The sequence below is a fragment of the Periophthalmus magnuspinnatus genome, chromosome 14 (genome assembly GCF_009829125.3).
Source record: "Periophthalmus magnuspinnatus isolate fPerMag1 chromosome 14, fPerMag1.2.pri, whole genome shotgun sequence".
NCBI classification, from domain to species: domain Eukaryota; kingdom Metazoa; phylum Chordata; class Actinopteri; order Gobiiformes; family Gobiidae; genus Periophthalmus; species Periophthalmus magnuspinnatus.
Window position 1 is genome coordinate 30280912 of NC_047139.1, and position 15061 is coordinate 30295972.

The 15061-nt window shown below is 38.6% G+C and overlaps 1 protein-coding gene across 1 annotated transcript in view; it reads right to left on the reverse strand.

Moving 5' to 3' along the window:
* Positions 1–12205: 12205 nt before the first annotated feature.
* The window catches only part of LOC117381009 (protocadherin Fat 3), a 79804-nt gene continuing 76948 nt past the window's right edge, over positions 12206–15061 (reverse strand). The window contains 3 exon segments of the mRNA XM_055226402.1: positions 12206–12890; positions 14654–14665; positions 14838–15038. Of these exon segments, the coding sequence (XP_055082377.1) occupies positions 12424–12890; positions 14654–14665; positions 14838–15038 (680 nt within the window). The 3' untranslated portion in view covers positions 12206–12423.

Consider the following 15061-nt stretch of genomic DNA (forward strand, 5'->3'; position numbering starts at 1 on the left):
GTATTTTTATAGCTCAAAAATATCTTGAAAAACATGCATCCTCACTGTGAGCTGGCTTGCCTCTCCACAGGGTGGACCTGTAACTTGGCCCGCTGGTGTTCCATGTTTGGACACGTTCCAGACAAAGTGATAATGGCTCCATGGAGGTAATCAGGCTGTGGTGTCAGAGGTGTACAGTGCATCTGGTAACTGACTGCACACAGCAAAGATGCTGAACCATCACTTGCCTTATAGCCACAAAGGGGAAAAGGATGAGTCGAAATCTGACAATTGCATAATATTGTGTTACTTAGCAAGAAACCCACACTCGTCTCCAACCTTCTGCATATGTAATACAACTCTGAGATCAGCACAGCATCAAACACATTATTATTATTATTAATGACACTGATGATGACCTAATAAACCAAACAATACAAAATCAATACAAACTAATAAAATCAATTGTGATTAAAAAAAGTCTATCTTTGCCCTAAAGAACATAATCCAATGTCTTGCTAATAGACCAATATTTAAAGTTGTATTCAAAGCAAATAAAATACAGCTGTAGTTGATTTTAGTGCTGAGAGAGTGCATTTTTTTTATTTTTTTTGGTATGACCAACACTCACTCGGGGCTGTCAGATCCACATCCATCACAGCAGAACCAGGTGCTGCATATCAGAGGACACAGCACGCCCAAGAAAACGCTTTATAAAAAAATGTTTTATATAACATCTAGGTTACAATGTTGTTTTGTAATGACTGAATAAAGCATGAGATTGCCCAAGTGAATTCTTGTGGTTTGTTGATGTTTCTGGCTGCACAGTGGGACTCGTTTACCTGTGGTATGCTGTTTGCATTTTGGGTTTCTCCGGCAGCAACACAGTGATTCTGTTATACAATCTTATGTAAAAGATGTGCCTCCGAGGAAGCCAGGGCTGCTCTGGTTCGGTGAGCAAAAAGACTTCACATAAAGGCAGGTCCAAGTCATTACAAAACACGAAGGAAAATTCAGTGGGACAAAACAGATGTGGCACCTAGATCTTCCATGGCTTTTTAATCGTTATCTGTTCTGACATGTGTTTGGCTGATTATGCTAAAGAAACAAATTGTGTTCCGTGTTGTGTCAAGATAAAGTGTTCGAATTAAATTGAAGATAGACTAGAAGTAAAGGTGTAGGAGATACAACGCAAACACATCGGTCATTTTGAAGACCTGATCTACACAAGCGACAAGCACAATAACAACACTTTCCTGCAATGTAAAGCATCTCACAGTAGAATGAACACTTTGATCAACACTATACGTAAAAATAAGTTCAGTTAGGCTGTGTTCACTAGTGACAGGGCTTTCAGCTCACAGGACTGGCTCTTTTTGTATTAATTTATATGACAGGAGCTAAGAACTCTGTTAATCTATAAACTGATCACAGAGAGAAATGACCAAGGCTTCAGTCTGTTTAAAATAGTTCAAACTCATTGTGTTTACCTTGAAATTATGAAAATCGAATAAAACGCTGCACTACAGTAATAATAATTTAAAAACTCACTGTTATTATTATTATGTTTTTTGTGCATAAATCTCGTGTCACCTGCTCTGCTTCTGTGCTGATTCTTGTGCTGGTTCAGGGTTAGTCTTCATACAAATGCATAAAAATTTGAAAGAAAAAGATTCAGTTCTTTTAAAAAATAAGAGTAGAGTCATTCACGAATGTCACATCACTAGTGTCCACACTTGTCCTTGTTTGGTTCTAGTTTGCTCCCAGTTTAGTCCCAATGTTGATTTGGTATATTGTTTGAGTCCTGGTTTAGTCTTAGTCTAATCCAGGTTTAGTTTCCGGATTAAGATCTAGTTTAGTCCTATATATAGTTGAGAAGTGAGAAGCAGCAAGAGTTCTAGACAGAAATGCTATGCTACATCACATTTTACAAATAGAAGAGGACAATGATTGATGTATCATATGTCAGTGGTATTCTGTCTATATGGTGTGTTTGTTTCTTATATTGTAATTTGTCAAGATCTGCAGTTTTTATTTTGACATTTTCCTTGATTGGAAAACAACAGTAAGACTGACCGCTGCAGGTACGTGACAAAAGTGTTTTATTACCTGATTTGTACAATGGCAGGATGACACAAAGCAGACTGATAATTATTTTTGAAGAGGGATTCTCATTGAATTTAACACTTTCTATTTGCCATGATAGAAAAAACATTCAATTCCCCAAATGTGCACCTTGTACTATTTGGTGTTTTATGGATGAAGTACAGAATACAAAAGGAACAACAAGACCGAGATTTGACCAAAATCTACTTCTAACTATTTCACTCAGTTCAAACAATTCTGTATGTGAAAATGTATGTCTTTTTCTGATGCTCAGACCAAGCATCACTATTATAGCCCCTTGGATGAGCAGTGAAACGGTTTCACTCTAAAATTTTTGTCCAGTTGAAAGAATTTGATTTTTTTCTTTTGCTATGAATCAGACCTGGACGACTGAGGGATTACACATTGTAGCCCCTAGTTATTCAAGCATGCAGGAAAATATTACAGATAGAGATGGTGTAATCCCTCATTCATCCAGACGACCACTGCTGACACCATCTCAACACAGCAAGATAGAGGTCACTGCTCATAAGGGTGGATAGAGAGGATAAAATGGCAGAAAATAAGTCTATGTATATCTTTAATTAAAACAATATTGGCACACAGCACAAAATTATTATTATTATTATTATTATTATTAATGTGTAAAAGTCAGTTTTAGTAAAGGTTCATAATAATTTAGTAATAGATACATCATAATTCATATCAAAACTATCATCTAATCAAAACTGCTCATCTTGTGTTTAAAATCTTATCTACACCTACAAAAGCAATGGTTGTAAGTTCTATGTGTATTTGGTGACTTAAATGAGTTTTATAAGCTCTGCTGTAGCAATGTTTTTTGCACATGTTATTACCAGGCATTAGACTGAACCCATGATATTTCTAGCTCAGGAGCACTATGTATTAGCACAGTAATTCCTATATTCATGCATATTAGCCTATGAAAAGATCGCCCAAAACGTGGTGTGTTAAAGCAACAGTTTGTGGAGTTATTTTCTGATGCCTTTATTTTTTTATATTACAAAGCTAATGTACATTTATTTCTGTTTGTTTTTCCAGTTTCACTTGAGCTTTTCACACCACAGTTGTAAAGAATTGTAAGCTCTTGAAGACTTTATTAAAGGAAGTTTGGCTTGCTGTTGATCTGCGTTCACATACACAGTTTATTAGTTGAATTATACAGTATCGATATCGTGGGCTGCTGTATCGATACATCACCAATAGTATTTTACATTTGACATTTGATTGACTGTTTTGATGATTAAAATAGGTTTATTTCATATTAACTTTGGTTTAACAAAGGCTTTTAGTATCACAGTTGTGATTTAGTAAATATGTTGTGATCCTTCAGAGCCGTTAAACTGCACATGTCCCTGTTACATGTAAATGGCAAGGCAAGTTTATTTGTAGTATACTTAGTAGTTTATTTGTAAGTGCTTTACAGAATAAGAAAGACATTAAAATCACACAAATCAAAACATAAATCATTACCATAAAATTACCATTAAAACAGAAGAGTGCAGAATAAAACCCTTTCAGTCATATGCACAGCTAAAGAGAACTGTTTTGAGCCTGGATTTAAACATTGTCAAAGTAGAGGCCTGTCTCACATCTTCAGGAAGACTGTTCCAAGTTTTAGCTGCATAAAACTGAAACACTGATTCCCCATATTTAGTCCTGACTCTGGGCACCAGCAGGAGGCCGGTCCCTGAAGTCTTTAGAGTGTGAGATGGTTCATATGTCACCAACATTTTGGAGATGTACTTTGGTGCTGGTCCATGGAGAGACTTGTTCACAAGCAGAGCTGCTTTAAAGTCTATTCTCTGAGCCACAGGAACCAATGCAGAGACCTGAGCACAGGACACATGTGCTCGTACTTCCTGGTTCTAGTCACGACCCGAGCAGCAGTGTTCTGGATGGACTGCAGCTGTTTTACTGTGTTAGAGTAGTCTAACCTACTGGAGACAAATCCATGGATAAGTCTCTCTAAGTCTGGCTTTGACAGTATACCTTTGATTTGTGGAGCTCATATAAGCAATGGAACAGTCTGATGTGTTTTTATAGTTGGTCAAATGCACAAAACAAAATGCACTGTTATGTTCAATAAATAGAAGCTAAATAAACATAAATATATTTTTTTTTTTGGAAAACTGGACTGATCATTAAGTATCCCAAAAGCCTTTATTTTTCACTGAATTGTATCGAATCAATTTGAAATATATATCGTATAATGTTGTATCTAATCGTATTGTGGCCTATCTATCGAGGTATAGTGATAACAGTATACTGATGCTTATAGGTCTGCACAATATATAGCAAAAAAAAAATTATATCGCAGATATCAGTATGTTTTACTGTCAGGTTTTAGTCAAGATTTTTCCTAACTTAGCCTTGTTTTGGTCTTCCGTTTTTACACTGAGCCTACTAAATTAAAGGGCCCACACTGCACAGTTTTCTGATTTATGTTATAATGGTGCAGTTGTGTTTTGTTTCATTCACACATGTTTAACACACAAACCCTGCATATTTATACTGAGTTCTTCTCTCAGACAGAAAGCACTCTGTTCCACCTTGTGATGTCATGTGGTAATACAGGAAGTGCTCCATATACTTTCAATAGAATCGTTTGGACAATTTCAGCCCTGGGATTGTCTCCACAAAACGGTTGAAAAAAATGGTTGCCTTTTGTTTTGTAGGGTTAACTTGATGAGATAACAACATTCTAACATAGTTTTATATTGAAGCCAATCTTGTGCTATATAGGACCTTTAAGTCATTTTGTCTAAATTTAATTGAACTATTTGTGTAAAAAAAAAAGTCATTGCAAATCAAAATATTTAATGTTTTTCTTGTATCATGGATGCCTTTGAGTATTACTATTAGTATTACTTACCAATTCGCTACATATGACACTAGGAGGGCTTCAGATCAAATATCACTAAATGCAACTTTAAAGGGGATGTAAAAGAGCAACAAGCCAATGTAGCCCAGAAACATAAATAAATACACCTCTGTCACTGCTTATAAAGGAGAGGTTTTGGACTGAGTGTTTGTTTATGTTTAACAACTGTTCATCTGGCAACTGGGGGTGAATTACTCTTGAACAACTAGGTGTATATGCAATTGATAAATGCATAGAGAGGAACACCTTAATTGGCTCAAATGCCTTTAAGAGCAACTTTGACAGAAATGTATATGCAGTTGGGTTATCTGGTTACCATGGAGATGTAGCACAGCCAGGGCACTGCTGTTTATCCTGTCTATGAGAAGGACTGTGACACAGTAACAAGGACAATCAACCCAGAGAGACGATGAATTGTAACTAAATATTAACCCTGTTGTCACCTGGTCAGTTGTGGAACACTTTATGTCGAGAGCGGGATTTGAACCACCAATCTTCTACGAGTGTTTTTTTTTTCTTTTCTTTCTTTTTTTTGTTTTTTTTTTTGTTTGCTTGTATACAAGGCTTTTAATACTGATGCCACAATATTTTATTTATTTTTTTAAATACAAATTTATTCAGTGGGATGTAATAGTAGTTTTCTTCTATCATGTGCATTCTAGCCTTAGCTATTCAGACATAGGACCAAATTTGACCTTTATATGTAATTTAAAAAAAATCAATAGATCAACTGCGCACAGGAAGCTGGACTGTAGTTGTGTAAAGGTTTAAGTCAAAAAAAAAAAAAAAAAAAAAAAAGAGCGAGAAAAATGAGCCAACTGCCAGAGGCCCAGAAAGGATGAAAAAACAAGTACCCAAGAAGTACAGTAAGATGCCCATATCTGAACTGGAAACTGCCAAACAAATGCTTCAAGCCTTGGCCAGCAACTGGCGAAAGTGTACGCCCACTGGCAGGATAATAACGCCAGAGCAGACACACCAAGGCTGGAAACTAAATGGTACAAGAAGAGCATATGGGAGAAGGAGGCATCACATAACAGTGATCCACAGTGGCTTGGTGGCTCTAAGAGAAGACCACAGCAAACATCCAAAAAAGTCATGAAAAATGGATGGAATGGATTGATTCACCAGCTAAAGAAACTCACTGCTCTCCATGAGTGCCTGGCAGCACAAATGAACCAGCTGCTGAGCGATGGGACTCACCCTGAATGGTTAACGGAAAGGTATGCAATCCTGATCCAGAAGGATGTTTCAAAAGGTACAGTCCCATCCAAATATCAGCCAATAACCTGTCTTTCAACATGGAAGCTCATGTCAGGCATCATCTAAGATAAGTGGGCACATGGATCAATACATGACTATTTCACACTGGCATACATAAGCTTGTGTAAGCAGTTAAATAATAATTACTTTTCAATTTAATCTGAAAACTCATTTTAATTATGGAAGTTGTACATCATTTGCATTACCATCTGGTAAACTGCCAAAACTCATTTTATTTAATGAGTGCCAGTAGTTAGCTTTTTAACTACTGGCATGAACTTGAACAGTCTCCCACTGATGTTGACTAGGATTTCAGTAGTGGTCAGTTGTTTATGTCTTTGTGTAAAATGGCAAATGCACCTTTTAATTGTGCATCTTTAGACGCTTACGCTGTGCAATTTGATCAAGGCCCAGTCAATACAGATGCAGTGCACAGCCAAAACCACAGACAGGAAATCAAAAAGAAAGGCCCATATAAAAGTCTTATGTGTTTAATTGGTAACACATAGATCTACAATGAGGACAGTGCAACTCATCACATTTTTATTGAGATCGAGATTCAGTCATCTGTAATAATCAATGATCATCTTGGATCACAGTTAATCAGCTGCTGGTAGAACATATGGTTTGGAACAGCATTGGAACTTTGTGTGAAGAACTAGCAATAATGAAGTCTGTATTGTTTAGAGTTCAGGAAATGAATACTGAAGGAGATTTTCATTTGTTTTTTATTAAGACAATAATCATGACTCATTAATATGAGGGAACATTAATGTCATATTGTCCTAGTCTATGTAAAACTATATAACTTCAAAAGATAAGGATATTGTAAATTCCCAAAAGCGGGAATGATGGATGGTTTTTTTTTTCTTCATTTTTTCAGTCTGTAAAGCCTTGGATTTAGAAAATAAATCTGTCAGATTACAGTCTACAGCTAAAATTAAAGTATGAATGATTAGACTGACATGCCCAGATTAACTGCTATTTAAGACACATATGAAGACCATTCACCCAAATAAATCTGATTATAAACGGGGGACTATCGCAATGTCACAGAGGCGCGTGATTGAACAGTAAATGGAACGGAGGTGCAGTAAGTAGACATCTTACAAAGAGTAATGGGTGTATCCTACTATTAAATAAGATTTTATTTTAGTGTTCTTAACAGTGCATGGACAAACTGAAAAACATTTTTGTCCCTTTTATTTGGCTCTAATGCCGTCTGTTGAAATGTGTACATCAAATCTGCTCTGTTGCATAAATCCATTTTATTAAAGGTCACAATAGTTTGTTATCATTAATAACTGTATATAAAGAAGTTTTTTGTATTTCTCCTGTTTCTGGTGAAGTTTATAGTTGCACTACAGAACTTTTTGGTGGAGAGTCTGCCAGCTTGTTCCACAGAAAGGCAGCCATGCTTTAAGAATGCATATTTTTTTATTTAGCAATAAAATCCCCAATAAACAAATGCAAGATATGACCAATACATTCTACCAGTATCATAAGTTGAAGACGACAGCTTTTCAGCTGTGTGCAACATGATTTAGATTAAAAAAAGTTTTATTTCTCACATTGCAGCAGTAATCACCTGTGTTTACTTTTGATGGTATTTTTTAAAAGCTTTCTTTTACCATACAAAATCTTCACCGTTTTACCCTTGACTATTTTTGGCTTAGTAATATATATATATATATATATATATATATATATATATATATATATATATATATATATATATATATATATATATATACCGCACCAAGCCCTGACATGATCCACGCCTACTGACTAAATAAGCTCACTGCTCTCCATGAGTGCCTGGCAGCACAAATGAACCAGCTGCTAATGGATGGGATGCACCCTGAATGGCTAACCGAAGGGCATACAATCCTGACCCATAAGGATCCCTCAAAGGGTACAACCCCATCCAACTATTGGCCAATAACCTGTCTCTCCACAACATGGAAGCTCATGTCATAAGTGGGCACATGGATCAATACAAGAGCACAGCACAGAAGGGCATTGGCAAAGATACCAGTGGAGCCAAACACCAGCTCCTGGTAGACCAAAGTGTCACCCAAGACTACAGAACCCGTAAGACCAACCTGTGCACTGCCTGGATCGATTACAAGAAAGTCTCCGACACAATGCCACACACATGGATCCCTGAATGCCTGGAGCTGTACAACATCAACAGGACTCTGAGAGCCTTCATTGCAAACTTGATGAGGTTGTGGAAAACCACCCTTGAGGCCAATGGCAAGCCACTTGCACAAGTGACCATCAAATGTGGCATATACCAAGGAGACACACTCTCCTCACTGCTTTTCTGCATAGGTCTGAATCCCCTCACCCAAATCATCAACAACACTGGCTATGGATACGACTCAGGAATGGGGCCACCTCCTCTACATGGATGACAAGCTGTACGCTAAGAACGAGCGAGACATAGACTCACTGATTCACACCACCAGGATCTACAGCACAGACATTGGAATGTTATTCGGGCTTGAGAAGTGTAGTCGGATGGTCACAAAGAGAGGGAAGGTAGTCCACACAGAAGGGGTCTCCCTCCCAGAAGGGGCATCAGCAGACATGAGGACAGTTACAAGTACCTTGGTATCCCACAAGCAAATGGCAACCTTGAAAAGGAAACAAGGAAAGCAGCCACAGCCAAATACCTCAGACGAGTAAGGCAAGTCCTAAGGAGTCAGCTCAATGGCAAGAACAAGACCCAGGCAATAAACAGCTACGCCCTGCCAGTAATCAGATATCCAGCAGCAATCATAAGCTGGCCAAAGGAGGAGCTACAGACCACAGATGTTAAGACCCGAAAGCTCCTGACCCTGCATGGTGGATTCCATCCCAAATGCAGCACCCTGAGACTGTACGAGAGCCGTAAGGAAGGAGGCCGAGGACTAGTGTGTGAGAGCCACAGTCCAGGATGAAACATCCAAGATCCATAAGTACATCAAGGACAAAGCCCCAACAGATGATGTGCTCAGTGAATGTCTCAGACAGTGGAACGCAGAGGAAGAGGTGCTGGAGGAACCATGGAAGGACAAGCCCATGCACGGGATGTACCACCGGAACATAACTGATGTGGCTGATATTAAGAAATCCTACTGATGGCTTGAGAAAGCTGGACTGAAGGACGGCACAGAGGCACTCATCCTGGCTGCACAGGAGCCTTGAGCACCCGAGTGATAGAGGCCCAGATCTACCACACCATACAAGACCCAAGGTATACACTGTGCAAAGAGGCCCCTGAGACAATCCAGCACATAACTGCAGGGTGTAAGATGCTGCAGGGAAAGCAGTATAACCAAGTAGGGAATAGTGCACAGAAACATCTGTGCAGAGTACGGACTGGAAACCCCAAGATCAAGGTGGGAAACACCTCCAAAGGTAGTGGAGAATGATCGAGCCAAGATCCTGTGGGACTTGGGACAGATACAGATGTGTTGGTGGATAAACAACAGAGCAAAGCTGTTGTGGTGAACATCGCAGTACCAAGTGATGGGAAAATCAGGAAAAAGGAAGCGCAGTACTAGGAACAGCAAAGAAACTGCACAGAACTCCCAGGTCTCAAGCGTGGAAAAGAGGGGATGAGACCACCCGCAGAGGGTGAAGAAGAGAATTTTATGTGTGTGTATATATATATATATATATATATATATATATATATATATATATATATATATATATATATATATATATATATATATATATCACATTTTTGGAGGCACAATAAGTTACGTATAATTTATTGTGTTAAACTTGAACATTTAAACCATTAGTCATTTAAAACTATAACAGTATACCATTAATGCTTTATTTTCAAGAAGACACTTGGATCTATTTTAAGTATTCCGTACATTGTTTAGTCAGAGCAAATACATAATGGATCTTGTTTAGAATATGTTATTTTCTTGACTGCCATTTAACAAAATATGTCTTGATAAAGGTTTAATCATGTTATGTTGGTTTGGCATGAATGAGTGGAAGCATTGCACTGCTATCAATGGGGCAAAACCAACCATGTGTATCTTTATGCATGAGCGCCTGTACTTCACGGCTGCATTCACATAACTCCTAAAGCCTTTAAGCACATAGTGGGGATCACATGGAAATGTCAGGTGGGAAGAAGGAAATTTAGACGATGTGTGGGTAAAGCTGCACTGCAGGTGAAGATACAACCTGAAAGTAAATAAAACTACATATTTGTGTTCAATATAATGTATGTATGGGAAACAATTAAACCTTAAATATTAGCAAAAGTATTTTAACAATCCCAATTCTGGAAAACAATAGAGGGATGCACCTGACAAAACATTAGGTTGTGTTCAGGAAAATTCTATCATTATTTATTATTAGGTATACACATTTGCCATCTTAATCTTGTGACCTAAAGAGAAATATTATACCTTTGCAGCTGCATTAATGCTACAATTTGAAAATACATAAATCATTTCAACTTTGTTTCATTTGTGCTGTGAGAGGAAACAGTCTCATTTGTGCCAGTTTAATTTTGTGTAAGTCATTGGAAATGCTTACTCTAAAGCAGGACAAAACATCTGCATTTTGTCAGTTAAAAGATAAATGCTCCACCTCAGTTTTAAACTATGTCAGATTGTTACGATGTCATATGGACACAACATCTGGACAAATATATACAAACTAAATCAACGTTAAAGCTGAATCTATTATATGCACGTCCGATAGGCCTAAATGAGAATGAAGACTGCTATAAAACAAGACAAAGTGAAGATGGAAGGACAGATTCTGAGCTTCATCACACGTTTCTGTCTACAGCAAAACCAGAAACTAAACTAATGAATGAAACCAAATGTCAGTGAAACAAATGATGTAATACCCCCCCATGACCAGTACCACGGTTGGGGAACCACGTGCATCAACATATTTCGCACTCTGGGACATTGTGTAAATTGTAATTAAAATTCTCCAAATTGGATGATGAATGGCTTTAGCGGAGTGATTTTTCAAGGTAAATTGAGTGCAGTGAGCTATGTAAAGAAACCAGCACATGTACAATGAGCAGATGGGAGTATGTTCTCACCAGTGGACCACAGCATCAGTGTATCTGTACTGTTAACGGGACCAGGCTGTGTGGATGTCACCGTCTGTTTCATTTTAAAGGAACATCTGACATGAAGCAAGCAAAACACCTCACTGCAGCTAACATTGACAAGATTTACTTCATTAATGTGGTTATAAAAACAACACTGTTGTGTTACAATAACATTTTACTATACATTTTAAGCAATAAATACAAAGGGATCAAATTTTCCATGAAATTACATACACTCAAGAACAAAATACACAAATGCCAAATTAAATGTAAATCCCACTTTTAACATAATGGTAAATATGTCGAGAATGTGCACTGCATATAATAAATTACTTGCCAGAGCACGCTAATCCATATTTATTTAGAGTGTAATTATTATAAAGTGTTTTCCAAGTTGAAAAATCTATAGGTTGGATGACATTTAATATGGAAAAATGGTATCTCAACATGAGTTATAAGTGTTATACAATATAGAAGCAATAAATTCTAATTCTCCATAAGAACACATTTGCACAGTTACATTCACAAAGAGGCTTACCGTAACAGTCCTTTATTTCAAATCAATCTAGATGCAAATTCAGTTGCTGTCAACCTGCAGTATATTGATTGTGTCTAGAGCTAGCTAGTGTCTTTCTTTGCCTGTCCCAATAGTTGTTGTTTTTTAAATATGAAAATTGGTTGATATATAAGAATTACTGAAACATTGGACAAGTTTTGAAGATGTGGATGGTAGAACTTTGAATATCTTAAGACTAAAAAAATTGAAATGTTTTATAATATATTGTTAATAAATGGTCTTTGAAAAGGTATGAAAACGTCTCATTATTCAGACTATTCCGCTATCAACTAAGTAGCAAAGGTTGATAGCATCTATTGCAGCTTATTGTCCTCGGCCTGGATCTGCAGTGGATTAGTGCTTGATTAAAGTGGGATAATTACACATAATGAAAATTGACTATGGAAATATTTTAATCATTTTTCACATAGTGGTGTTTGATTAATGTCAAGTGTAATCAATTTTGGGTCACCGCCTATATTATTTCATAGGAATAATTAAAGTCTTATATCACAGAGGCGCTCAGTGGTAGGAGTCCCATCCACTGGTTGGCTCTGACCCCGTAGAGGTGCGGTTTATTCGGGTGGCCCTCCTGGCTCGTAAGGACACCAGGTTCAAAAGCCTTTCTAATTCGTCCCCCGGTCCGGACAGTGTGGCAGCAGTCACCTCCACATGCTCCTCCTGTGAGCTCCGCCTCCACTCCCCAGTCTGTAGCTCCCAGGCGCGCAGTGGGGGTAGGAGCTGGGCGGGGTGAAGGTTGAGGCCTGGTGGGCTGGATGGGTACCCCTCGTAGGCGGGACGCGTTGGTGGTAAAGTGTCGTACAGGCCCTCAGTGTCTTGCTCTCCTGGTTTGGTTTCTCTGTATTCTTCATATACAGGAGAGTCATTGCACATGTCTCTGTCATGTTCTTTGTTTGTCTCATGGTCCAGCACTCGCCTTCGCTCCCATTCCCCCGACTGGTTCCTCTCCCACTGGAACAGCCGCTTACCTAAAGAATACCAAAAAAAACAAAAAAACAATCCATCAATCAATAGTATTTTGAGTTAATGGTGCACTTTGTAACTTAATGCAATTATCTAATCAACCAATCACATGGCAGTTGCTTCAATGCATTTAGGGGTGTGGTTCTGGTCAAGGCAATCTCCTGAACTCCAAATTGAATGTCAGAATGGGAAAGAAAGGTGATTTAAGCAATTTTGAGCGTGGCATGGTTGTTGGTGCCAGATGGGCCGGTCTGAGTATTTCACAATCTGCTCAGTTACTGGGATTTTCACGCACAACCATTTCTAGGTTTTACAAAGAATGGTGTGAAAAGGGAAAAACATCCAGTATGCGGCAGTCCTGTGGGCAAAAATGCCTTGTTGATGCTAGAGGTCAGAAGAGAATGGGCCGAGTGATTCAAGCTGATAGAAGAGCACCGTTGACTGAAATAACCACTCGTTACAGCAAAGTGCAGCAAAGCATTTGTGAAGCCACAACACGCACAACCTTGAGGCGGATGGGCTACAACAGCAGAAGACCCCACCGGGCACCACTCATCTCCACTACAAATAGGAAAAAGAGGCTACAATTTGCACGAGCTCACCAAAATTGGACAGTTGAAGACTGGAAAAATGTTGCCTGGTCTGATGAGTCTCGATTTCTGTTGAGACATTCAAATGGTAGAGTCAGAATTTGGCGTAAACAGAATGAGAACATGGATCCATCATGCCTTGTTACCACTGTACAGGCTGGTGGTGTAATGGTGTGGGGGATGTTTTCTTGGCACACTTTAGGTCCCTTAGTGCCAATTGGGCATCGTTTAAATGCCATGGGCTAAATGAACATTGTTTCTGACCATGTCCATCCTTTCATGACCACCATGTACCCATCCTCTGATGGCTACTTCCAGCAGGATAATGCACCATGTCATAAAGCTCAAATCATTTCAAATTGGTTTCTTGAACATGACAGTGAGTTCACTGTACTACAATGGCCCCCACAGTCACCAGATCTCAACCCGATGGATAGAGCATCTTTGGGATGTGGTGGAACGGGAGCTTTGTGCCCTGGATGTGCATCCCACAAATCTCCATCAACTGCAAGATGCTATCCTATCAATATGGGCCATAATTTCTAAAGAATGCTTTCAGCACCTTGTTGAATCAATGCCTCGTAGAATTAAGGCAGTTCTGAAGGCGAAAGGAGGTCAAACACCGTATTAGTATGGTGTTCCTAATAATCCTTCAAGTGATTGTATTTCCTAGTACACTTACCTACTTACCTATTTACATGGAGACAAGACTTGCAGGACAGATCTGGGGAGAGGCCCTAGTCACAGTGAAAGAGTGCATGTTGGTCAATGAATTTTAGACTTCATTGATGCCCTTGTGGATCAATAAAGTCTAAAATTCATTGAAATGATTTGTGTAATAAAACACCTGCAATACAATGAATGCATGATAGACAAATCAAATGCCATACTTTGGAACATTCCTGCCAAAGCAACAACATCTCAACAAGCAGGTGGTGTACCCTCCACTAGAAAAGTTACATGGTGCATCTTTAATTACACCTTGACAATATTTGTGTGTGCAATTTGTTTCCACACAATATAATAGCCAATTTCCCTGATTATGCATTATGTTTTGTTTTTTAACTAAACTTTAAAAATTCTCTATTTATTGTCTGTTTTTTCCGTTATCTGCACTGAAAGCATGCCACAAAACTCCCAAACTTGGCTGTTGCACAGTAAACCAGGACAAGGGGGACTTCTTGTTGTCTCTCACTGAATATGTTGATATGAAGAAGAAAAGCACCAGATGGCACAGCGGTAGTAGTAACTTCACAACAAAACCCACTGAGCAGAAAACTTTGCATTTTCATGGGGTGTGTCTATAAATTAAACAACAAAATGGAACAATACAATTGAACTGGTTTAAATAATGTATCTTACCACTTCCTCTCGCTCTTCCTCTATCTCCACTGCAGCCAACACTCATGACTCTATAATCCAGTTGTAGGGACCTTGTACTGCCCCCTCTCCTGATAGTTTGTTGGGTGTCCTCTGGGTCATAGTGGGACCCCATTTCAGGCGGGCGCAGACGTGAGGGTGACAGCCAACTTGCAGACTGGCTGGATGACTCCCATTGCGAAGCTAGAGACAATATGAGACAAAAA